This window comes from Tachypleus tridentatus, unplaced genomic scaffold, assembly GCF_004210375.1.
Source record: "Tachypleus tridentatus isolate NWPU-2018 unplaced genomic scaffold, ASM421037v1 Hic_cluster_2, whole genome shotgun sequence".
NCBI classification, from domain to species: Eukaryota; Metazoa; Arthropoda; class Merostomata; order Xiphosura; family Limulidae; genus Tachypleus; species Tachypleus tridentatus.
The window spans coordinates 48,405,964-48,432,360 of NW_027467782.1; the positions used below are offsets into that span (position 1 = coordinate 48,405,964).

The window sequence follows — 26,397 nt, forward strand, 5'->3', positions numbered from 1 at the left end:
ACAATACCTCTTTTGGTTTCATTATTATAATGATATGTTAACGATTCAACAACAATACCTCTTTTGGTTTCATTATTATAATGATATGTTAACGATTCAACAACAATACCTCTTTTGGTTTCTATATTATAATGATATGTTAACGATTCAACAACAATACCTCTTTTGGTTTCATTATTATAATAATATGTTAACGATTCAACAACAATACCTCTTTTGGTTTCATTATTATAATAATATGTTAACGATTCAACAACAATACCTCTTTTGGTTTTATTATTATAATGATATATTGATAATACAATAACAATACTTCTTTAGTTTTGTAATAATATTTTGAAACTACAACAACAATACTTTTTATCTAATGTTATGTAATTATTAACTTCAACAGTTAATTAACTGAAATGATTGAAAACATTATTTTATTTTAGAACTGTTGTTAAAATGGCATTAACGTATAGAGAAAATTGTCATTTTCCTCGTTCGAAAGAAGAAAGAAGAAATTACATATTGCTTTGTTGTTGCCTGTTCAGTTTTAAAATGCGTATTTTGAACACATACTAATAGTTACATGTTTAATTTAAGGACTAGGGACATTCTGTTCTGCAGAAGATTGTTAACAACAAAGTGTTGTTTGTAATATTCGTTAACTTCGTTGTTTATTCAGAGGCATAAAAGTAGAAAATATCTATCGTTCTAAAAAGTTAGAGGACATTATGATAATATAACGTTCTGAATTTAAACGCTACTTCCATAATAACCAAGTTTACTGATGTTTACCTGTAATAAAATGAATACAATCTTTCTTAACTTTGAACGTTTTTATTACGCAATAATAAACTCATCTGTTAACCACTCACCAGTCCTGCGGCAAAACAATGAGGCTTCTCCCCAACTCATTTGATTGTTTTCTTGCTCGATATAAAAACAACTGGGCCCCTGAATATTCAGCCACGATTTCAAGTGCTCTGGACAAGTTCCACTGTCACTAGGAATGTCGATTACTGGAGGTATTACTGGAAATAATGCAAGATATATAACATATTTTAATGAATCCCGTTTATTTACTTACAACCGTAAAAATACCTTCACAGATCTCATCGGTTTCTTTATTCTTAAAATTGGTAAAACAAAATTTCTTTCCATATATTTTTCCACGTTTGAAAAAGACAGTTGACACAAAGCACCAATACAAAGTTTAGAAGTTAGTGGGACAAGAGCACCAATACAAAGTTTAGAAGTTAGTGGGACAAGAGCACCAATACAAAGTTTAGAAGTTAGTGGGACAAGAGCACCAATACAAAGTTTAGAAGTTAGTGGGACTAAAGCACCAATACAAAGTTTAGAAGTTAGTGGGACTAAAGCACCAATACAAAGTTTAGAAGTTAGTGGGACAAGAGCACCAATACAAAGTTTAGAAGTCAGTGGGACAAGAGCACCAATACAAAGTTTAGAAGTTAGTGGGACAAGAGCACCAATACAAAGTTTAGAAGTTAGTGGGACAAGAGCACCAATACAAAGTTTAGAAGTTAGTGGGACAAGAGCACCAATACAAAGTTTAGAAGTTAGTGGGACAAGAGCACCAATAAAAAGTTTAAAAGTTAGTGGGACAAGAGCACCAATAAAAAGTTTAAAAGTTAGTGGGACAAGAGCACTAATAAAAAGTTTAGAAGTTAGTGAGACAAGAGCACTAATAAAAAGTTTAGAAGTCAGTGGGACAAGAGCACCAATACAAAGTTTAGAAGTTAGTGGGACAAGAGCACTAATACAAAGTTTAGAAGTCAGCGAGACAAGAGCACTAATACAAAGTTTAGAAGTTAGTGGGACAAGAGCACCAATACAAAGTTTATAAGTTAGTGGGACTAGAGCACCAATACAAAGTTTATAAGTTAGTGGGACAAGAGCACCAATACAAAGTTTAGAAGTTAGTGGGACAAGAGCACCAATACAAAGTTTAGAAGTTAGTGGGACAAGAGCACCAATACAAAGTTTAGAAGTCAGTGAGACAAGAGCACTAATAAAAAGTTTAAAAGTTAGTGGGACAAGAGCACTAATAAAAAGTTTAAAAGTTAGTGGGACAAGAGCACTAATAAAAAGTTTAGAAGTTAGTGGGACTAAAGCACTAATAAAAAGTTTAGAAGTCAGTGAGACAAGAGCACTAATAAAAAGTTTAGAAGTTAGTGGGACAAGAGCACCAATACAAAGTTTAGAAGTTAGTGGGACTAAAGCACTAATAAAAAGTTTAGAAGTCAGTGGGACAAGAGCATTAATAAAAAGTTTAGAAGTTAGTGGGACAAGAGCACTAATAAAAAGTTTAGAAGTTAGTGGGACAAGAGCACTAATAAAAAGTTTAGAAGTCAGTGAGACAATACCACTAATAAAAAGTTTAGAAGTCAGTGGGACAAGAGCACTAATAAAAAGTTTAGAAGTCGGTGGGACAAGAGCACTAATAAAAAGTTTAGAAGTTAGTAATTCAGAAAGACTAGAGCACTAGTGCAAAGATTAAATGCTTTTCATTTGAACCGAAATCAGTGTAACAAAATATTGATGTGTGCCCCGTGTGTTAAGATGGACGACAGCTGTTCTGTACTGGTAGAAGAAGTGATCGTATATTAAATAAATAAAAATTCACACACACACACACACACAAATGTATTATCTACGATATATTTTATTATTATTTATTATCTATGACGTATTTTATTAATACCTAATTTTAACTATATTAATTTCCTTTACAGATAACGAAAACCGTCCTGGTAACTAATTTAAATTATTACATATTTTTTAATAAAGATTGCAATTCATTGTTTGATCATCTGGATTCCTTCTCTGTGAAGAATAGTTGTTAGTCCTAAATAAATTTAGTAAACTAAAATTCAAAATTAATTTAAATAATAAAATTATAATAGTTGAAAAATGATCAATCTAAAATACCAAACGCTCGAAAGTAACATGAACAACAGCTGACAGGATATACGTAATGTTGTTAGCTTCATATTATATTTACACAGCTTTCCTCAACAATATATATTGTTGCTTAGGAACGTTTAACATGTTTAGTTAGTAAAATATAAAGACGTTATCTATTAAGTCACGCCCACGAATAATATTACCTTATATGGGTATCCAGAGCTGTCACTTTAAACACACGAAGTAAATTTCCTAACCAATCAACACGAGCAACTTTGTTTTACACGGTTACTTACAGTTCGTCATTTTACATGTCGTATTTTTTAATCACGCCCAAAGTAAAAATTTTAACCAATCAACACCAGTAACTTTGTTTTACACAGTTAATTATAGTTTATCATTTTAAATATAATTTTTAAGACGCGCCCATAGTTAAACGCCGAACCAATACATAACATTATTTTACAAGAGTACTTACAGTCTGTTACTTTGCACATGAAGGCGCTTTCCTGCTGACACGACAGGACCTTCCACTGTTTATTTTTGTCAAAACCCACACACCGGGTGGCGTTAATAGTTGGGTTTTCTGGCTGACTGGGACCCCAGTTTGTGTAATAAATAGGCCACGTGTCGATCCATCGAAAACGGTCTGTGGCCTAAGAGTTAGAAATGGTATTACACATACTTACAACTGTCTACATCAGAGACTAAAATATTTATAGCAAATCAAACAACAAATGTTATAAAACACGTTCTACGAAATATGTAATAATCTGACAAACCTACGTCGTGAGAATAGAGTCCGTTCCAGACCGTTTCGTTCGTTTGCACGAGCACTGAGTGTATAAAGGCCTGCTCGTATGGATTCGTAACTGACACCAAATGTCCTTTCTCCCTTACACAGGCATCTTCAGCATCAAACCAGGTTTTCTTATCCTTGTGGACAAGTTTATAACAAGAACTCTGATATGCTACGTAACCCTCTCCTCGCAAGGAGCAGTTCGTTTCAGGAGGAGGAGACGTGGAAATTTGTGGATCTGAAATTTATAACAAGACCGTTAAAAAAGCTTTTGGAAAATAAGTTTCTATTTATTTTAACGTGAAAGTAAGAACCATTAATTATATTTATTTTCGAAGAGTGTTTATTTCTCTGTAAAACGCCATAAAAAATTTATAGTCGTTTAAAGAGATTTTTGTTTGTTTGTACTTAAGCACAAAGTTACACAATGTGCTGTTTGTGCTCCGCCCACCACAGGTATTAAAGCCCGTTCCCAGCGGTGTGAGTCTGCAGACATGTGAGGGGGCATGTTCAAAGAGAACAAGCACAAACTTGTCGCTAATTGTTTAATTAATTTTCTGGTTTTAAAATTCAAGTTTGTTGTCTTGTATTTCTTCTTTAAGTAACAGTTCTTGTAACTCATGGTTTCTAAAATACATCCGAAGAAACACAATGAGTAAGAAATAGACACAAAGTTTTCATATTCTTGTGTTTATTTTCATTCAATTTTTATTCTATTTTCTATAATTTTCAGAATGTTCTCTGAGAAAATTAATTTTCGTGTTTCCATCTTCTCACATCAACTAAACAGTTAATTTATACTACTTACAACAATACATAAAAGGTACTTTCTGAGGGGATCACATACCTTTATATTTCTGAGCAACTAAACAGTTAATTTATACTACTTACAACAATACATAAAGGTACTTTCTGAGGGATCACATACCTTTATATTTCTGAGCAACTAAACAGTTAATTTATACTACTTACAACAATACATAAAAGGTACTTTCTGAGGGGATCACATACCTTTGTATTTCTGAGCAACTAAACAGTTAATTTATACTACTTACAACAATACATAAAAGGTGCTTTCTGAGTGGATCACATACCTTTATATTTCTGAGCAACTAAACTGTTAATTTATACTACTTACAACAATACATAAAGATACTTTCTGAGGGGATCACATACCTTTATATTTCTGAGCAACTAAACTGTTAATTTATACTACTTACAACAATACATAAAGGTACTTTCTGGGGATCACATACCTTTATATTTCTGAGCAACTAAACTGTTAATTTATACTACTTACAACAATACATAAAAGGTGCTTTCTGAGTGGATCACATACCTTTATATTTCTGAGCAACTAAACCGTTAATTTATACTACTTACAACAATACATAAAAGGTGCTTTCTGAGGGGATCACATACCTTTATATTTTTGACAACTAAACAGTTAATTTATACTACTTACAACAATACATAAAAGGTGCTTTCTTTGTGGATCACATACCTTTATATTTCTGAGCAACTAAACTGTTAATTTATACTACTTACAACAATACATAAAGGTACTTTCTGGTGAATCACATACCTTTATATTTCTGAGCAACTAAACCGTTAATTTATACTACTTACAACAATACATAAAAAAGGTACTTTCTGGGGATCACATACCTTTATATTTCTGAGCAACTAAACAGTTAATTTATACTACTTACAACAATACATAAAAGGTGCTTTCTGAGTGGATCACATACCTTTATATTTCTGAGCAACTAAACTGTTAATTTATACTACTTACAACAATACATAAAAGGTACTTTCTGAGTGAATCACATACCTTTATATTTCTGAGCAACTAAACCGTTAATTTATACTACTTACAACAATACATAAAAGGTACTTTCTGAGTGAATCACATACCTTTATATTTCTGAGCAACTAAACCGTTAATTTATACTACTTACAACAATACATAAAGGTACTTTTCTGGGGATCACATACCTTTGTATTTCTGAGCAACTAAACAGTTAATTTATACTACTTACAACAATACATAAAAGGTACTTTCTGAGTGGAACACATACCTTTATATTTCTGAGCAACTAAACCGTTAATTTATACTACTTACAACAATACATAAAAGGTACTTTCTGAGGGGATCACATACCTTTATATTTCTGAGCAACTAAACCGTTAATTTATACTACTTACAACAATACATAAAAGGTACTTTCTGAGTGGATCACATACCTTTGTATTTCTGAGCAACTAAACCGTTAATTTATACTACTTACAACAATACATAAAAGGTACTTTCTGAGGGGATCAGATACCTTTATATTTCTGAGCAACTAAACCGTTAATTTATACTACTTACAACAATACATAAAAGGTACTTTCTGAGGGGATCACATACCTTTATATTTCTGAGCAACTAAACAGTTAATTTATACTACTTACAACAATACATAAAAGATACTTTCTGAGGGGATCACATACCTTTATATTTCTGAGCAACTAAACAGTTAATTTATACTACTTACAACAATACATAAAAGGTACTTTCTGAGGGGATCACATACCTTTGTATTTCTGAGCAACTAAACAGTTAATTTATACTACTTACAACAATACATAAAAGGTACTTTCTGAGTGGATCACATACCTTTGTATTTCTGAGCAACTAAACAGTTAATTTATACTACTTACAACAATACATAAAAGGTACTTTCTGAGTGGATCAGATACCTTTATATTTCTGAGCAACTAAACCGTTAATTTATACTACTTACAACAATACATAAAAGGTACTTTCTGAGGGGATCACATACCTTTATATTTCTGAGCAACTAAACCGTTAATTTATACTACTTACAACAATACATAAAAAGTACTTTCTGAGTGTATCACATACCTTTATATTTCTGAGCAACTAAACCGTTAATTTATACTACTTACAACAATACATAAAAGGTACTTTCTGAGGGGATCACATACCTTTATATTTCTGAGCAACTAAACAGTTAATTTATACTACTTACAACAATACATAAAAGGTACTTTCTGAGGGGATCACATACCTTTGTATTTCTGAGCAACTAAACAGTTAATTTATACTACTTACAACAATACATAAAAGGTGCTTTCTGAGTGGATCACATACCTTTATATTTCTGAGCAACTAAACCGTTAATTTATACTACTTACAACAATACATAAAAGGTACTTTCTGAGTGGATCACATACCTTTATATTTCTGAGCAACTAAACCGTTAATTTATACTACTTACAACAATACATAAAGGGTACTTTCTGAGTGGATCACATACCTTTATATTTCTGAGCAACTAAACCGTTAATTTATACTACTTACAACAATACATAAAAGGTACTTTCTGAGGGGATCAGATACCTTTATATTTCTGAGCAACTAAACCGTTAATTTATACTACTTACAACAATACATAAAAGGTACTTTCTGAGTGGATCACATACCTTTATATTTCTGAGCAACTAAACCGTTAATTTATACTACTTACAACAATACATAAAAGGTACTTTCTGAGTGGATCACATACCTTTATATTTCTGAGCAACTAAACCGTTAATTTATACTACTTACAACAATACATAAAAGGTACTTTCTGAGTGGATCACATACCTTTATATTTCTGAGCAACTAAACCGTTAATTTATACTACTTACAACAATACATAAAAGGTACTTTCTGAGTGGATCACATACCTTTATATTTCTGAGCAACTAAACTGTTAATTTATACTACTTACAACAATACATAAAAGGTACTTTCTGAGTGGATCACATACCTTTATATTTCTGAGCAACTAAACAGTTAATTTATACTACTTACAACAATACATAAAAGGTACTTTCTGAGGGGATCACATACCTTTGTATCTTTGACAAATGTAACTTTGTTTTTTCTCACACACAATATCCTCCCACTGTCCGGTTGCTCTCTTTGTTGACATCATTGTAACGCATTTTTCCTGGAAAACAATTATCACAATGAGAAATAAACCATTCTGGAGAAACGGTTGTTGGTGTTAGCGACAGCTAATCCACACAATGAGCTATTTGTTCTCTGCCCACAACGCGTCTCGAAACACAACTTTTAGCGTTTGAAGTACACAAATTTGTCGCTGGATTATAAGGGGTGAGGGGGAGCTTGTGGAAGGGGCCAAGATTTTAACATCCTGAAATAATATTAGATTTATTAAAATTTTAAAAAATCTTACATTTATCTGAAATTTTCCTTTGGGTCGTACGGTGTGTATGTTTTACTCTTTCCAATTATAAGAATGTGTTTCTATCTAGTCGATCAGACGACTTTAAATATTCACAAATATTTTATTTCATTTAACACAGGTATCATAAACCCACAAACGAACTGTGAAACCTGTAGCCACAAACTGAAAAGTATAAGTTAGAAACCTATAGTCAGAACAAAACTGCATTTTGAAATCTAAACTTCCTGGAAAAGAAACGCGACCTTGAACCTACCGTCACAGAACAAATACACAGTTCAAATATCGATTTTTCGCTGTCTTATCATAAATATCCACTAAATTAAATGCGCATGCGCACCCTTTACTTAAAAAGTTTACGTTATTTTAATTTAATGTATCACCTTCAAACAGTTTAACGTTTTTGTTATTGGATATTCTTACTTTAAGTGGCGCCCTCTTTAAATCCTTAAAACCTTAATTATAAATACAGGTTTTAATGATTAAATTACCCAAAATTTCAGGTATTTTTAAGCGGGATAATTCGAGGAACAGTACTCTCGAAGAAAAAGTAGTTCAGAGACATTTAGCACTAGATTTATACACCAATAGAAACGTTTTTCTTTGTTGAAAGAGGCTTAAAATTAACAAAATACTTTTGTACCTATTACCCACAGAAGTAGCAGTTTAATAAAGCACGCAGACAGTCTCTAGGTAAACTTGAAAACAACGTACAATGATGATAACTTACACTGAAGCCGCTAGGTTCACCAGGACCCCATGCCTGAAAATCAAACTTGCTGTTGTCTGACCAGCCGAAATTGTTAAACGATCCCTGCAACTTGCTTAGCCCAATCCAGGCTGAGCTCCTGTAGCGTCCCAGCAAGGCGGTCAAGAACACTTAGGAGAGAGAATCGTGTTGCTTTACCGTAATTATAATATAATCATAATTATTATAAACTTATGACATCACGATGGGTTTTTATACAAATATAAAAACTTCGTTAATAAAAAAAAATCACAAACAGCTGATCAGATTTAAATTCACGATTTATCAAATGAAATAGTCCCATTACACTAGTACTAAAACAAGCTGTGGTATTGAACAACACTCGCAGTATTTTATAGAAATAGTCCCATAACACTAGTACTAAACCTAGCTGTCGTATTGAACAACACTCGCAGTATTTTATAGAAATAGTACCATAACACTAGTACTAAAACTAGCTGTGGTATTGAACAACACTCGCAGTATTTTATAGAAATAGTCCCATAACACTAGTACTAAACCTAGCTGTGGTATTGAACAACACAAGCAGTATTTTATAGAAATAGTATCATTACACTAGTACTAAAACTAGCTGTGGTATTGAACAACACTTGCAGTATTTTATAGAAATAACTAAAACCCGCAGTATTTTATAGAAATAGTCCCATAACACTAGTACTAAACCTAGCTGTGGTATTGAACAACACTCGCAGTATTTTATAGAAATAGTCCCATAGCACTGGTACTAAAACTAGCTGTGGTATTGAACAACACTTGGAGTATTTTATAGAAATAGTCCCATAACACTAGTACTAAAACTAGCTGTGGTATTGAACAACACTCGCAGTATTTTATAGAAATAGTCCCATAACACTAGTACTAAAACTAGCTGTGGTATTGAACAACACTTGCAGTATTTTATAGAAATAGTCCCATAACACTAGTACTAAAACTAGCTGTGGTATTGAACAACACTCGCGGTATTTTATAGAAATAGTCCCATAACACTAGTACTAAACCTAGCTGTGGTATTGAACAACACTTGCAGTATTTTATAGAAATAGTCCCATAACACTAGTTCTAAACCTAGCTGTGGTATTGAACAACACTTGCAGTATTTTATAGAAATAGTCCCATAACACTAGTACTAAAACTAGCTGTCGTATTGAACAACACTTGCAGTATTTTATAGAAATAGTCCCATAACACTAGTACTAAAACTAGCTGTGGTATTGAACAACACTTGCGGTATTTTATAGAAATAGTCCCATAACACTAGTACTAAAACTAGCTGTGGTATTGAACAACACTTGCTAGTATTTTATAGAAATAGTCCCATAACACTAGTACTAAAACTAGCTGTGGTATTGAACAACACTCGCGCAGTATTTTATAGAAATAGTCCCATAACACTAGTACTAAAACTAGCTGTGGTATTGAACAACACTTGCAGTATTTTATAGAAATAGTCCCATAACACTAGTACTAAACCTAGCTGTGGTATTGAACAACACTCGCAGTATTTTATAGAAATAGTACCATAACACTAGTACTAAATCTAGCTGTGGTATTGAACAACACTCGCAGTATTTTATAGAAATAGTCCCATAACACTAGTACTAAAACTAGCTGTGGTATTGAACAACACTCGCAGTATTTTATAGAAATAGTCCCATAACACTAGTACTAAAACTAGCTGTCGTATTGAACAACACTTGCAGTATTTTATAGAAATAGTCCCATAACACTAGTACTAAAACTAGCTGTGGTATTGAACAACACTCGCAGTATTTTATAGAAATAGTCCCATAACACTAGTACTAAACCTAGCTGTGGTATTGAACAACACTCGCGCAGTATTTTATAGAAATAGTCCCATAACACTAGTACTAAAACTAGCTGTGGTATTGAACAACACTCGCAGTATTTTATAGAAATAGTCCCATAACACTAGTACTAAACCTAGCTGTGGTATTGAACAACTCTCGCAGTATTTTATAGAAATAGTCCCATAACACTAGTACTAAAACTAGCTGTGGTATTGAACAACACTTGCAGTATTTTATAGAAATAGTCCCATAACACTAGTACTAAACCTAGCTGTGGTATTTTAGAAATAGTCCCATAACACTAGTACGGTGAACAACACTTGCAGTATTTTATAGAAATAGTCCCATAACACTAGTACTAAAACTAGCTGTCGTATTGAACAACACTCGCAGTATTTTATAGAAATAGTCCCATAACACTAGTACTAAAACTAGCTGTCGTATTGAACAACACTCGCAGTATTTTATAGAAATAGTCCCATAACACTAGTACTAAACCTAGCTATAGTATTGAACAACTCTCGCAGTATTTTATAGAAATAGTCCCATAACACTAGTACTAAAACTAGCTGTCGTATTGAACAACACTCGCAGTATTTTATAGAAATAGTCCCATAACACTAGTACTAAACCTAGCTATAGTATTGAACAACTCTCGCAGTATTTTATAGAAATAATCCCATAACACTAGTACTAAAACTAGCTGTCGTATTGAACAACACTCGCAGTATTTTATAGAAATAGTCCCATAACACTAGTACTAAAACTAGCTCGCAGTATTTTATAGAAATAATCCCATAACACTAGTCGTATTGAACAACACTGTCCCATAACACTGGTACTAAAACTAGCTATAGTATTGAACAACACTCGCAGTATTTTATAGAAATAGTCCCATAAGCACTGGTACTAAAACTAGCTGTGGTATTGAACAACACTCGCAGTATTTTATAGAAATAGTCCCATAGCACTAGTACTAAACCTAGCTATAGTATTGAACAACTCTCGCAGTATTTTATAGAAATAGTCCCATAGCACTGGTACTAAAACTAGCTATAGTATTGAACAACTCTCGCAGTATTTTATAGAAATAGTCCCATAACACTGGTACTAAAACTAGCTGTGGTATTGAACAACACTTGCAGTATTTTATAGAAATAGTCCCATAGCACTAGTACTAAACCTAGCTATAGTATTGAACAACTCTCGCGGTATTTTATAGAAATAGTCCCATAGCACTGGTACTAAACCTAGCTATAGTATTGAACAACACTTGCAGTATTTTATAGAAATAGTCCCATAACACTAGTACTAAAACTAGCTGTGGTATTGAACAACACTCGCAGTATTTTATAGAAATAGTCCCATAACACTAGTACTAAAACTAGCTGTGGTATTGAACAACACTCGCAGTATTTTATAGAAATAGTCCCATAACACTAGTACTAAACCTGGCTGTGGTATTGAACAACACTCGCAGTATTTTATAGAAATAGTCCCATAACACTAGTACTAAACCTAGCTGTGGTATTGAACAACACTCGCAGTATTTTATAGAAATAGTCCCATAACACTAGTACTAAAACTAGCTGTGGTATTGAACAACACTTGCAGTATTTTATAGAAATAGTCCCATAACACTAGTACTAAACCTAGCTATAGTATTGAACAACTCTCGCAGTATTTTATAGAAATAGTCCCATAGCACTGGTACTAAACCTAGCTGTGGTATTGAACAACACTCGCGGTATTTTATAGAAATAGTCCCATAGCACTAGTACTAAACCTAGCTGTGGTATTGAACAACTCTTGCGGTATTTTATAGAAATAGTCCCATAACACTGGTACTAAACCTAGCTGTGGTATTGAACAACACTCGCAGTATTTTATAGAAATAGTCCCATAACACTAGTACTAAACCTAGCTATAGTATTGAACAACTCTCGCAGTATTTTATAGAAATAGTCCCATAGCACTGGTACTAAACCTAGCTGTGGTATTGAACAACTCTCGCGGTATTTTATAGAAATAGTCCCATAGCACTGGTACTAAACCTAGCTATAGTATTGAACAACTCTCGCAGTATTTTATAGAAATAGTCCCATAGCACTGGTACTAAAACTAGCTGTGGTATTGAACAACACTCGCAGTATTTTATAGAAATAGTCCCATAGCACTAGTACTAAACCTAGCTATAGTATTGAACAACACTCGCAGTATTTTATAGAAATAGTCCCATAGCACTGGTACTAAAACTAGCTGTGGTATTGAACAACACTTGCAGTATTTTATAGAAATAGTCCCATAGCACTAGTACTAAACCTAGCTATGGTATTGAACAACACTCGCAGTATTTTATAGAAATAGTCCCATAGCACTGGTACTAAACCTAGCTATAGTATTGAACAACATTTGTAGTATTTTATAGGCGGAGGGTGACCTCAACAAAGACCCAAAGCTTCGTTTAGTTTTGTTTTGATAACATTCCTAAACAAATAATAATAATGAATTAGTTAATTAAAAACCTAGTAATAGTTTTAAATTTGTATTGTCTTACTTGTAGGTTTTCCTATTCACTTTGTAGACTATAGCTTAATATAATAATATAACGTAATTTTTTTGTTTGTGGGCCCGGCATGGCCTAGCGCGTTAAGGCGTGCGCTTCGTAATCTGAGGGTCACGGGTTCGCGTCCGAATCGCGCTAAACATGCTCGCATGGCAAAGTTGGTTATGGCGTTCGACTCGTAATCCAAGGGTTGCAGGTTCAAATCCCCGTCGCACCAAACATGTTCCCCCTTTCAGCCGTAGGGGCGTTATAATGTGACGGTCAATCCCACTATTCGCTGGTAGAAGAGTAGCCCAAGAGTTGGCGGTGGGTGGTGATGACTAGCAGTCTTCCCTCTAGTCTTACACTACTAAATTAGGGACGGCTCGGTGCAGTGGGCTTACAACCTACTCACCTAAATATTTGTTCATGAAACCGCAAGTGATTGCGGCCCTATGTTCCTTGACGGAATCGAGTGAATGATGATGAATTTTTTTGTTTATTGTTTAAAAAAATCTGTACTCTGCCAATTGCAAGTATCAAACCCCAATTTCTAACGTTATAATCCCTTATATTTACCTCTCAACTTACGGTGCCCAATACAGAATAAACAGAAAGTGGGCACTTTGATACAATGAATATGAACAGAGTTTTAATAAAATATTATTTGTGATTTTAAAACAAAATATATTACAATAATATAATGTAATAAAATATGTGATGATGGATCTGTTGAACAGATGGAAACATTTTATTAACAACAAAAAACACTTTCATCATTTAGACTTACCATGTTCTCCTATAATATTCCCTTCTCCTATAATTTTAGATCTATTTTATTCTCTTTTAATTTTAGACCTACTATCTTCTCCTATAATTTTAGACTTATTCTCTTCTCCTATAATTTTAGATCTATTCTCTTCTCCTATAATTTTAGATGTATTTTCTTATCCTATAAGTTTAGACCTACTCTGTTCTCCTGTGCTGTGAATGGATGCTAGATCGTGGTTTTCTCCCATACTCCTGCAAGTTTTGAGTGCTTCTCTCCAAGATAGTTTTGTATCTTCTGAATATTCATGAAACAAAAAGCACTTGTCTCCTATAGGAATAATTATTGAAGATTAAGGTTGGGTGAAATAAATTTAGCACAATAAAGTGATGAATTTGTAAACACAATATTACATGACCCCAAGTGATGAATATTTGTAAACACAATATTACATGACCCCAAGTGATGAATATGTAAACACAATATTACATGACCCCAAGTGATGAATATGTAAACACAATATTACATGACCCCAAGTGATGAATATGTAAACACAATATTACATGACCCCAAGTGATGAATATGTAAACACAATATTACATGACCCCAAGTGATGAATATGTAAACACAATATTACATGACCCCAAGTGATGAATATGTAAACACAATATTACATGACCCCAAGTGATGAATATGTAAACACAATATTACATGACCCCAAGTGATGAATATGTAAACACAATATTACATGACCCCAAGTGATGAATATGTAAACACAATATTACATGACCCCAAGTGATGAATATTTGTAAACACAATATTACATGACCCCAAGTGATGAATATGTAAACACAATATTACATGACCCCAAGTGATGAATATTTGTAAACACAATATTACATGACCCCAAGTGATGAATATGTAAATACAATATTACATGACCCCAAGTGATGAATATGTAAACACAATATTACATGACCCCAAGTGATGAATATGTAAACACAATATTACATGACCCCAAGTGATGAATATTTGTAAACACAATATTACATGACCCCAAGTGATGAATATGTAAACACAATATTACATGACCCCAAGTGATGAATATTTGTAAACACAATATTACATGACCCCAAGTGATGAATTTGTAAACACAATATTACATGACCCCAAGTGATGAATTTGTAAACACAATATTACATGACCCCAAGTGATAAATATGTAAACACAATATTACATGACCCCAAGTGATGAATATGTAAACACAATATTACATGACCCCAAGTGATGAATATGTAAACACAATATTACATGACCCCAAGTGATGAATATTTGTAAACACAATATTACATGACCCCAAGTGATGAATTTGTAAACACAATATTACATGATCCCAAGTGATGAATATGTAAACACAATATTACATGATCCCAAGTGATGAATATTTGTAAACACAATATTACATGACCCCAAGTGATGAATTTGTAAACACAATATTACATGACCCCAAGTGATGAATTTGTAAACACAATATTACATGACCCCAAGTGATAAATATGTAAACACAATATTACATGACCCCAAGTGATGAATATTTGTAAACACAATATTACATGACCCCAAGTGATGAATATGTAAACACAATATTACATGATCCCAAGTGATGAATATGTAAACACAATATTACATGACCCCAAGTGATGAATATGTAAACACAATATTACATGACCCCAAGTGATGAATATGTAAACACAATATTACATGACCCCAAGTGATGAATATGTAAACACAATATTACAAAACAACATTATTACTTTATTAAGACAGACAGTACTTTTTTGATGGCAAAAAATAACACTGAAAATTCTGTTGTTTAACAAAAAACAATAATGAAAGTTCTACCGCCTGACAAGAAACAATACTGAACGTTTAAAGTCTAACAAAAAACAATAGTGAGAATTCTACCGCCTGACAAGAAACAATACTAAACGTTTAAAGTCTAACAAAAAACAACAGTGAAAGTTCTGCTGTCTAACAAGAAACAATACTGAAACTTTAATGTCAAAAAAGAAACAACACTGCAAGTTCTGTTATCTAACAAAAAAAACAATATTGGTTTTGTTTGGTTTGTTTTGAATTTCGCGCAAAGCTACATGAGGGCTATCTGCGCTAGCTGTCCCTAATTTCGTAGTATAAGACTAGTAGTGTAAGAGTAGCCAACTCTTGGGCTACATTTTACCGACTAATAGTGGGATTGACCATCACGTTATAAAGCCCCCACTGCTGAAAGAGCGAGCATGTTTGGTGCAACAGGTATTCGAACCCGCGATTCCCTATCGAGAGCTAACCTCTTGACCATGCCGAGTCATGAAACAATATTGAAATTTCTACTGTCTAACATGAATACTGTAAGTCCTAATGTCTAACAAGAAACAATACTAAAAGTTTTAATGTCTGACTAGGTACGATGTTGGAAGTGCTTTCATCTAATAAAAACAATACTGAAAGGTTTAATGTCTGACAAGCCCAGACGGCAAAACTGTCAAGGAACTCGAATCGTAATCTAAAGGGCACACCAAATGTGCTCGCCCTTTTAGCCATAATTGCGTTATAATGTTACAGTCAATCCAACTATTCGTTGGTAAAAGAGTAGTCCAAGAGTTGGCGATCGGTGGTAATGGCTAGCTGCCTTCCCTCTAGTCTTAAACCTCAAAAGTAGGGACGGCTAGCGCAGATAGCCCTCATGTAGCTTTGCGCGAAATTTAAAACAAACCAAACAAATGAGCACGTTATTTCAACAGTTCATGAACATATTTCATCTATTCCACCTACCATAACCAGTCCAGTTTTTAGGGCAGTTCCCAGGCAGGGGTGTAGGAAGGAGTGTTGGTCGTGATGTTGGGCGTACAGTATTCGGGTGTTTACAGAAAAATCCCCTAACGAGTAACCCGCAATTTCCGTCTTTCCAACGGCCTTGAAATAAACATAACGTAATTAAAATCAACGTATTTTTAAACTCTGAGATACAATTTTAGGATAAAATACCACTGGTTATAGATATATGAATTTTACAGTAATTTATTCAAATTGTAGTTGATTGGTCAATACAATAATTACAGAATCTTGTACGAGAGTGGTCACTAAATTAAGTAGTTTATAGTAAATAGCACATTGATTGGTTGTTAGAGTAGGGAGTTCGTAATAGTACACTGGTTGGTCACTACAGTAAGTATTTACAAGTAAGCTGTACACTGATTGGTTGTTACAGCAGCGAGTTCGTAATAATACACTGGTTAGTCACTACAGTGAGTATTTACTAGTAAGATGTACACTGGTTGGTCACTACAGTGAGTATTTACTAGTAAGCTGTACACTGATTGGTTGTTACAGTAAGGAGTTTCTAATAGTACACTGGTTGGTCACTACAGTGAGTATTTACTAGTAAGCTGTAAACTGATTGGTCACTAAATTAAGTAATTCGTAGTAAATTATACATCGGTTGATTTTTATAGTAGTTTAATAAAAGTGATCGATGACTGGCACGTGTTAGTAATATGAAGAAAAATTGAATTATTGTAAATTTATTTAATATCCAGTTTTATCAAGTCCATAGTAGAGATTCGAATTTTTAGCAATAACATGTTAGATATAAACAAATCTGTGATAGTACTAGTGGTATATGAAACTCTGAACAATAACATGTTGGATACAAACAAATCTGTGATAGTACTAGTGGTATATGAAACTCTGAACAATAACATGTTGGATATAAACAAATCTGTGATAGTACTAGTGGTACATGAAACTCTGAACAATAACATGTTGGATATAAACAAATCTGTGATAGTACTAGTGGTATATGAAACTCTGAACAATAACATGTTGGATATAAACAAATCTGTGATAGTACTAGTGGTACATGAAACTCTGAACAATAACATGTTGAATTTTAATTCAGTACACACTTACCAGAAAACACGGAGACATGAACACATTTTTCCTCTGCTTTCAGTTCGTGGTTGTTTGACAGCCAGTTCGTATAATCTGTCAAAGTTCCGTCTGACCATTCAAACTGGCCATCCATTCCAAGGGCATGAAGGCCGATCCAGTAGGTAGACGACCATAATGGATCCTTCTTTCTGGCCTACAAGAAATATTGTATTGATACTAGAAAATCAGGTTGTACTTATTTTTGTAGTGCATGGCTTCACGTACCATTCTGTAGTCGTAAAATGGTTTCAAGAATTTGAAATAACGAAGAATAACCAGAATTTAACATAATGTTTGATTAAATTAAATGCATTATCTTTTAAAATATTTTATAAAACGTTGATACCGAAACCTAAGCCTAAATAAATATGTTTTAACGTAAAATGTAAGTAAGAGAAATTTTAGCTCTTGTATATTTACTGATTTCCACTTCCTTTGAGGACCCGGCATGGCCAGGTGGCCAAGGCATTCGATTCGTAATCCGAGGGTCGTGGGTTCGAATCCCCGTTACACTAAACTTGTTCGTTCTATTCAGCTGTGAGTGCATTATAATATTATTCGTTAGTAAAAGAGTAGCTCAAGATTTGACGGTGGATGGTGACGACTAGCTGCCTTCCATCTTGTCTTACACTGCAAATTAGGGTAGGCTAACCAGATAGCCCTCTGGTGGCTTTGAGCGAAATTCAAAAATAAACAAACAATTAATTTCATTTCAACCTTTTTAAATAACTAAATATTGCTTACAAAACTCTTTCGAGTACGTTTTTTTTAATATATTGTTGTTGCAACTGTGAAGGAAACTCGATTAAAAATTCAATTAGTTTAATGAAGATAAGTGTTAACAATTTCTTAATTACAGATGTTGGAAAACAAAAAACGTTCTCACCATTTCTAGCAGGAACGTGTCCTCCTGTTTAGAGTGAATTGAAACTAAATGTGCGTTAAATAAGGCACAATAGTCATCGGCCTCGTACCAAGAGAATGTATCCCACGAATTTCCTTGGTTTACGTGATAACATGAATCAGTCTCCTTAAAGTAAGTCCACTTTCCATTTTTGTCTTCAAGATGTTTGCATGGTTCCTCTTATTGTTTCCATGTAAAAATAAAAATTATGTTACTGTCGTGTTTTGTGGTCCCTGTTTCATTTTTTTACACCACAGAATGACGTCACAAAGATTTTGTTTTGTTTATTTGTTGTTAAGCCCAAGGGTTTTAGCGATATAAATCTTCAGACTTTACTGCTAAGCCACTAGGGGACTTTACCAAGAAAAATATTTAATACAATAAACCGGATATAGTTCATAATAAGTATTAATCGTGTGGTGCACGTGTGTAAACAATGAAGGTTTTTAACTTTAAAATTCGTCGTTCGATACCCGAAGGAAAAAAGCCTAGATAGCCTATTGTGTAATTATGTTTGAAATTAATTAAGAAAATTATCTGCATTCATACTAGCTCAAAACATGTGTCACATTGTGACACTACACCTATGGCTGCAAGTTTATAAAACAATCAAAAAATGAAATGGAAATGTGTTTGTTTGTTTGTTTTGAATTTCGTGCTAGCCGTCCCTATTTTGGCATTCTAAGATTAGACACAAGGCAGCTAGTTGTCACCACCCACCGCCAACTCTTGGGCTACTCTTTTACCCATGAATACTGTGATTGAATGTAACATTATAACGTTTTATGGCTGAAAGAGCGTACATATTTGGTGTGTGGTGTGACAAGGATTCGAACTCGTGACCCTCGGATTACGAGTCGAGTGCCTAAACCACTTGGCCATGCCGGGCCTAAATAATTTTCATTAAACAAATACTCCAACTTAGGAAAGGTTTGTGCTCCAATTAACTCACAATGGACGTTTTGTGAACGTACAGAATCCCCGTTACACCAAACATGCTCGTCTTTCAGCCGTGGGGGCGTTATAATGTGACAGTCAATCCCACTATTCGTTGGTAAAAGAGTAGCCCAAGAGTTGGCGGTGGGTGGTGATGACTAGCTGCCTTCCCTCTAGTCTTACACTGCTAAATTAGGGACGGCTAGTGCAGATAGCCCTCGAGTAGCTTTGCGCGAAATTCAAAAACAAACAAAACACAATTGTTTTTCTCGACTAAATATAGAGATGTTAAATTCTGAGAATACAATGAACAGAAGTGTTCATTAAACACAGTTCTCGCTTATACGTCATACTGACCATGGTATTTTGACCTCTTAATAGTTTATTGTCGTTAAACCAGGACTGATTCTAATGGATAGTAACTTTAATTTTTCTTTCAGATAGTCGTAACCAGTTATGTGTCCACAGAGAAACACTCTGTTTCTTATTATTGTTTCTTCTTTTTCCAAACTTTATTCAGTTAATTTCTCAGTGATCTCAGATTTGTTAAAATTTGTTCTAATAACCACAGACAACCTTTTCATCAGATTTGTTAAAATTTGTTCTAATAACCACAGACAACCTTTTCATCAGATTTGTTAGAATTTGTTCTAATAACCCAAGACAACCTTTTCATCAGATTTGTTAGAATTTGTTCTAATAATCCAAGACAACCTTTTCATCAGATTTGTTAGAATTTGTTCTAATAATCCAAGACAACCTTTTCATCAGATTTGTTATAATTTGTTCTAATAACCACAGACAATCTTTTCATCAGATTTGTTAGAATTTGTTCTAATAACCCCAGACAACCTTTTCATTCTTTTAAAATTTAGGCCAATTCAAGCATTTTATGGAATCAAAGGTTAAAAGTAAACTTGCATGCACCCTAAACATTTACACAAAAAAGTTGGATTGCCTACTTTGAGAGTTTTTATAAGAGTCAGATATCACAAAAAGTCGTAATGTAGAGGGTTTGGGCCAAATACTTAGCCGCATTATGGCCAGTTTAGGTGAAATTTGGTAAAGATACTTTTCTACGGGTTCCACACACTGGCAAGCACAAACAGCTGGACTTTCTCAATGTTAGCAACATTGGGATCCAGATGCCCAGAAAGAATAATTTTATGGATTTTTAACAATTACTCCGAATTTCGGCCAATTTGCGTGGGATTTAACACAAGCGTAACTTTTATTTTACAGATCACCAAAAAATTGATATAGACCGTTTTACAATTTTTGTGGTATTAAAATTAGTCGTGTTGAGATTTCATGGGGGTGATATGTTGCATTCGCCCTCCAGTGTCAGTCTCTGTAACTTATATATCTTCCAAGCGATCGACGGTGTGTAAACAAACTAAACAGTCACGTACCGTATTTTCTAGAAGCTTCAATAGGTCCAATATAAACTTGTCACGTACCGTATTTTCCAGAAGCTTCAATAGGTCCAATATAGACTTGTCACGTATCGTATTGTCTAGAAGCTTCAATAGGTCCAATATAGACTTGTCTCGTACCGTATTGTCTAGAAGCTTCAATAAGTCCAATATAGACTTGTCACGTACCGTATTTTCTAGAAGCTTCAATAGGTCCAATATAGACTTGTCTCGTACCGTATTATCTAGAAGCTTCAATAGGTCCAATATAGACTTGTCACGTACCGTATTTTCTAGAAGCTTCAATAGGTCTAATATAGACTTGTCTCGTACCGTATTTTCTAGAAGCTTCAATAGGTCTAATATAGACTTGTCTCGTACCGTATTTTCCAGAAGATTCAATAGGTCGAACATAGACTTAGAAGACGCAGTTGAAACGAAAATTTCCAAAGTAAAACTTTTCTCTCACTTGTAAAGTCACACTGTGGTGTCACGTATACCTTGGTAACAACACCAGATCATTGATTAAGGTTGTTGTGCGGTGTCGTTTTTCAACAACACCTTCAGTAGGTCAGAAGTGAGATTCTGTTTATGTGACATAACCTCGAGTGTTCTCGTTTATGAAAAGACAGGACATCAGAAACACACGGACGAGTCAATGTTAATAACATATCTATTAAATTAAAACTGTGTTTGATATAAACTTTTCTACTCTGAACTAACTGTTAAATATTGTTAAGTTAGTGAGCACTTACCTTGTGCTACCACTGCACACTTGATTAAAATGAGTAAATAAAACCACCTAAACATTCCTAGCGGATTCCGGTCAACCATTGTCAACAAATAATAATACGGCTTACTCCAGGCTGTGTGGAATACTGGGTGTCTTGTCAGTATACTTAACAAAACTACAACTCTCTTTTATCGTAGAGTTTATCTCTCCTGAACAGCTTCTGTTGATCAGTACTTACGTGATAAGCCTTCACCACGCGTTTTACTGTTAACTGTATTTCTAAAACGTAAGTTGCCTCAGAATATAAAAAAGTACGAAAGGTTGAGTACGTTGTATTAAAACAGTTTAGAACACGCAACTCAGCAAGTCACGTGACAACCGCAGCCGATATAGAGTCGAAGTGGCACGGATTGTATCAGAACTACAACTGGACTTTGTTTGACGTTACGTAGGGGGTGTAATGCCAGCAAAAATTCATTATTTTTATGAATGTATAGAACAGCCCTTTTTGATATCAAATCTTCAAACACTCAAATCATTATGAAGTGTTCAGATGTTTGATTTAGGACTTCCAATATGGAGATGTCCCTTGTACTTAATATAAGGAATCTTCAATCCATACCAACAAATAACGTATAGTGGTTAAGCACTTTAAATAACGTATACAGGTTAAGCACTTTAAATATCAAATCGAGGTTAAGCACTTTAAATATCAAATCGAGGTTAAGCACTTTAAATAACGTATAGTGGTTAAACATATGGTCATAATCACATATAGTCATACACTATTGTGTAATATGGTCATATAGTCAGACACTATTGTATAATATGGTCATATAGTCACACACCATTGTGTAATATGGTCATATAGTCACACACCATTGTGTAATATGGTCATATAGTCACACACTATTGTGTAATATGGTCATATAGCCAGACACTATTGTATAATATGGTTATATAGTCACACACCATTGTGTAATATGGTCATATAGTCACACACCATTGTGTAATATGGTCATATTGTCACACACTATTGTGTAATATGGTCATATAGTCTCACACTATTGTGTAATATGGTCATATAGTCACACACCATTGTGTAATATGGTCATATAGTCACACACCATTGTGTAATATGGTCATATAGACACACAACATTGTGTAATATGGTCATATAGTCACACAACATTGTGTAATATGGTCATATAGTCACACAATATTGTGTAATATGGTCATATAGTCACAAAATATTATGTAATATGGTCATATAGTCACACACTATTGTGTAATATGGTCATATAGTCACACACTATTGTGTAATATAATCATATAGTCACACACTATTGTGTAATATGGTCATATAGTCACACAATATTATGTAATATGGTCATATAGTCACACACTATTGTGTAATATGGTCATATAGTCACACACTATTGTGTAATATGGTCATATAGTCACACACTATTGTGTAATATGGTCATATTGTCACACACTATTGTGTAATATGGTCATATTGTCACACACTATTATGTAATATGGTCATATAGTCACACACTATTGTGTAATATGGTCATATAGTCACACACTATTGTGTAATATGGTCATATAGTCACACACTATTGTGTAATATGGTCATATGGTTACCATTAGTTACACACTGTCTTGGTCACCGTAATTACACGTTGTTATAGTTACCATTAGTTACATCCTGTCTTGATCACCGTAATTACACGTTGTTTTGGTTACCATTAGTTACACACTGTCTTGGTCACCGTAATTACACGTTGTTTTGGTTACCATTAGCTACCGTTAGTTACACTTTGTTTAGTTACAAGTTATGATTTATTTTGAATTTCACGCAAGTTAAACAAAAGCTATCTGCGCTAGATGTCCCTAATTTACTAGCTTAAAACTGGAGGGAAAACAGCTAGTGATCACCACCCGCCTTTGTTTTTGCTACTCTTCGGGCGGTATCTCTTTAAGTTGTTTCCTCAGAAGACATATATTTAAGTAACTTTCTTAAGTGAGATCTGTTTAAGTGACTTCTAACATGACGTTTTTCTAAGTAATTTCCCCATGTGATATCTCTTTAAGTGACTTCCTCAAGTGATATCTCTTTAAGTGACTTCCTCAGGTGATATCTCTTTAAGTAACTTCCTCATGTGATATCTCTTCAAGTAACTTCCTCATTTGACTAATCTTTAAGTGACTTTCTCATGTGATATCTCTTTAAGTGACTTCCTCAGGAGATATCTCTTTAAGTGGCTGTCTCAGGTAATATATCTTTCAGTGACTTCTCCAGGTAGTATATCTTTAAGTGACTTCCTCATGTGATATCTCTTTAAGTGGCTGTCTCAGGTAATATATCTTTCAGTGACTTCCCCAGGTAATATATCTTTAAGTTACTTCCTCATGTGATATCTCTTTAAGGGACTTTCTCACGTGACTTATCTTTAAGTGACTTTCTCATGTGATATCTCTTTAGGTGACTTTCTCAGGTAATATATCTTTAAGTGACTTTCTCATGTGATATCTCTTTAAGTGACTTTCTCAGGTAATATATCTTTAAGTGACTTCCCCAGGTAATATATCTTTAATTGACTTTCTCAGGTGACTTATCTTTAAGTGACTTTCTCATGTGATATCTCTTTAGGTGACTTCCCCAGGTAATATATCTTTAAGTGACTTTCTCAGGTAATATATCTTTAAGTGACTTTCTCATGTGATATCTCTTTAAGTGACTTTTACAGGTGACTTATCTTTAAGTGACTTTTACAGGTGACTTATCTTTAAGTGACTTTCTCATGTGATATCTCTTTAAGTGACTTTCTCAGGTAATATATCTTTAAGTGACTTTCTCATGTGACATCTCTTTAAGTGATTCTCCCTTACACTCCATAATAAAATTAATATGCAACTGTAGTACGTTAACTGTTAACTCAACTGTAGTCCGTTAACTGTTAATTTCAACTGTAGTACGTTAACTTCAACTGTAGTAACGTCTACTGTTAACTTCAAGAACTCTGTTTATCAACAGACTATATACGATGTGCCCACTGCAGGGATTGAACCCGCATTTTAACACTGTTAATCTTTAAGCTCACCGTTGATCCTTCTAGGGGGGGATAACTGTGACAAGACACTTGTAGAGTGATCTTACAGTGGGGACGGAATCTCCACCATTCATATATCATAATTAAAGAATCGATAAAATTACGTGAATATAAATTGTATTCTGCACGTTTAACTTTACTTAAAAATGATATTTTGGAAATTAAATATCTAGATTTTTGTCTAACTGTTGTTCAGTCAGATACTGAATAATTAGTCCTGTTGCTATTATATAGTATTGGTTTCCTCAGTGGATATCAACATTTACAATTCCTGTGAACAGTATACAAAAGAAACAAGAGGGAATCCTCAACAGCTGTAGCTGTTGAGTAAGTTAATCTATGAGATGTTGGGCGTGGTCAAGTGCACTGATCAAAAGGTTTGATCTCCTAATTCCAAAACTTTAGTTAGATCTTAACAGGTCAAAAGATAACGGAGCTGAAATTATTATTTGAAAAACAAACCCAGAATCGTTCTTTGAGCCGTTATGCCGTGGCTAAAAATACACTTTATCACATCTTGATATTATATTATATAACATACGAAACACAGATTCCCAGTAAACTGGGAACTCACTTGTCATTCTCACGTGCTGTTTAAAGAACAGAGAAAACGAAAGAAATGAAGTGATATGTAACAGAAAAGTTATAGAAAAAAATAACAATTGAGTAAACAAAAGTCTATTGTTATAAAACAATCACAACAGATAAAACCAGTGCCTAAGACTCTACTGTTACATTAAGAGGTATAACAAACAGAATGTGATATCAAATATGAATGTCTTTCTTATCACATTACACACATTGTTGCAAAACATTGTCAAACGTATCAATGCACCGATTTACTTCAAGTGAACGTTTCCATAACGAAAATCTTTATTTGTTTGTTGTTAAGCGCAAAGCTACAGAAAGGGCTGTCTGTGCTGTGTCGACCACTGCTATCTAAACACAATTTTTAGTATTATAAGCCTCAAGAGATGTCGCTGTGACACTAAATAGGAGGAACTGACGAAAACAAAATAAACTGGTTTTTAGAAACGAAAATATTCCGAAGAAATAATTTGTTTATTATAAAAACGATTAACAAACATAGAAAATCGGCCAACCCACTAGGTTCACCCCATGGATACAGCGGTAAGCCAACAAGCTTAAAACACTAAAATTCGGGGTTCGACTCCTCGCGGCGGACATGACAGATAGTCCGATGTGGTTTAGTTCTAAAATAAACAAATTTTTCACACAGATAAAAACATATTAACGACTTGTTTAGTAACAGCTTATTTATTAACATCGATTATTCACGTTACTGTTTAATGTCAATATTACTACTTATATCTCACTTGTACTTTACAGATACCTCTATCGGTTTAAATTTAAACTGGTGATTGTTCTTTTTTAAACCATCGTACGTCAGTCACCTAAAGATATAAAG

At 33.8% G+C, this 26,397-nt stretch overlaps 1 protein-coding gene across 2 annotated transcripts in view; it reads right to left on the reverse strand.

Moving 5' to 3' along the window:
* LOC143242695 (macrophage mannose receptor 1-like) overlaps positions 1-22,132 on the reverse strand; it is a 38,586-nt gene extending 16,454 nt beyond the window's left edge. Inside the window, exons 1-10 of one of the 2 annotated variants that reach the window (XM_076486171.1) lie at positions 21,872-22,132; positions 18,748-18,944; positions 17,841-18,015; positions 16,704-16,844; positions 14,073-14,201; positions 8,711-8,859; positions 7,623-7,722; positions 3,703-3,953; positions 3,395-3,572; positions 864-1,019 (exon numbers count right to left, since the gene is read on the reverse strand). In XM_076486171.1, coding sequence (XP_076342286.1) covers positions 864-1,019; positions 3,395-3,572; positions 3,703-3,953; positions 7,623-7,722; positions 8,711-8,859; positions 14,073-14,201; positions 16,704-16,844; positions 17,841-18,015; positions 18,748-18,944; positions 21,872-21,950 — 1,555 coding nt within the window. In that variant the 5' untranslated portion in view covers positions 21,951-22,132. Of the gene's footprint in view, positions 1-863; positions 1,020-3,394; positions 3,573-3,702; positions 3,954-7,622; positions 7,723-8,710; positions 8,860-14,072; positions 14,202-16,703; positions 16,845-17,840; positions 18,016-18,281; positions 18,512-18,747; positions 18,945-21,871 lie in introns of those variants that run through there. The other variant, XM_076486172.1, reaches the window with a different exon arrangement.
* Positions 22,133-26,397: the final 4,265 nt, after the last annotated feature.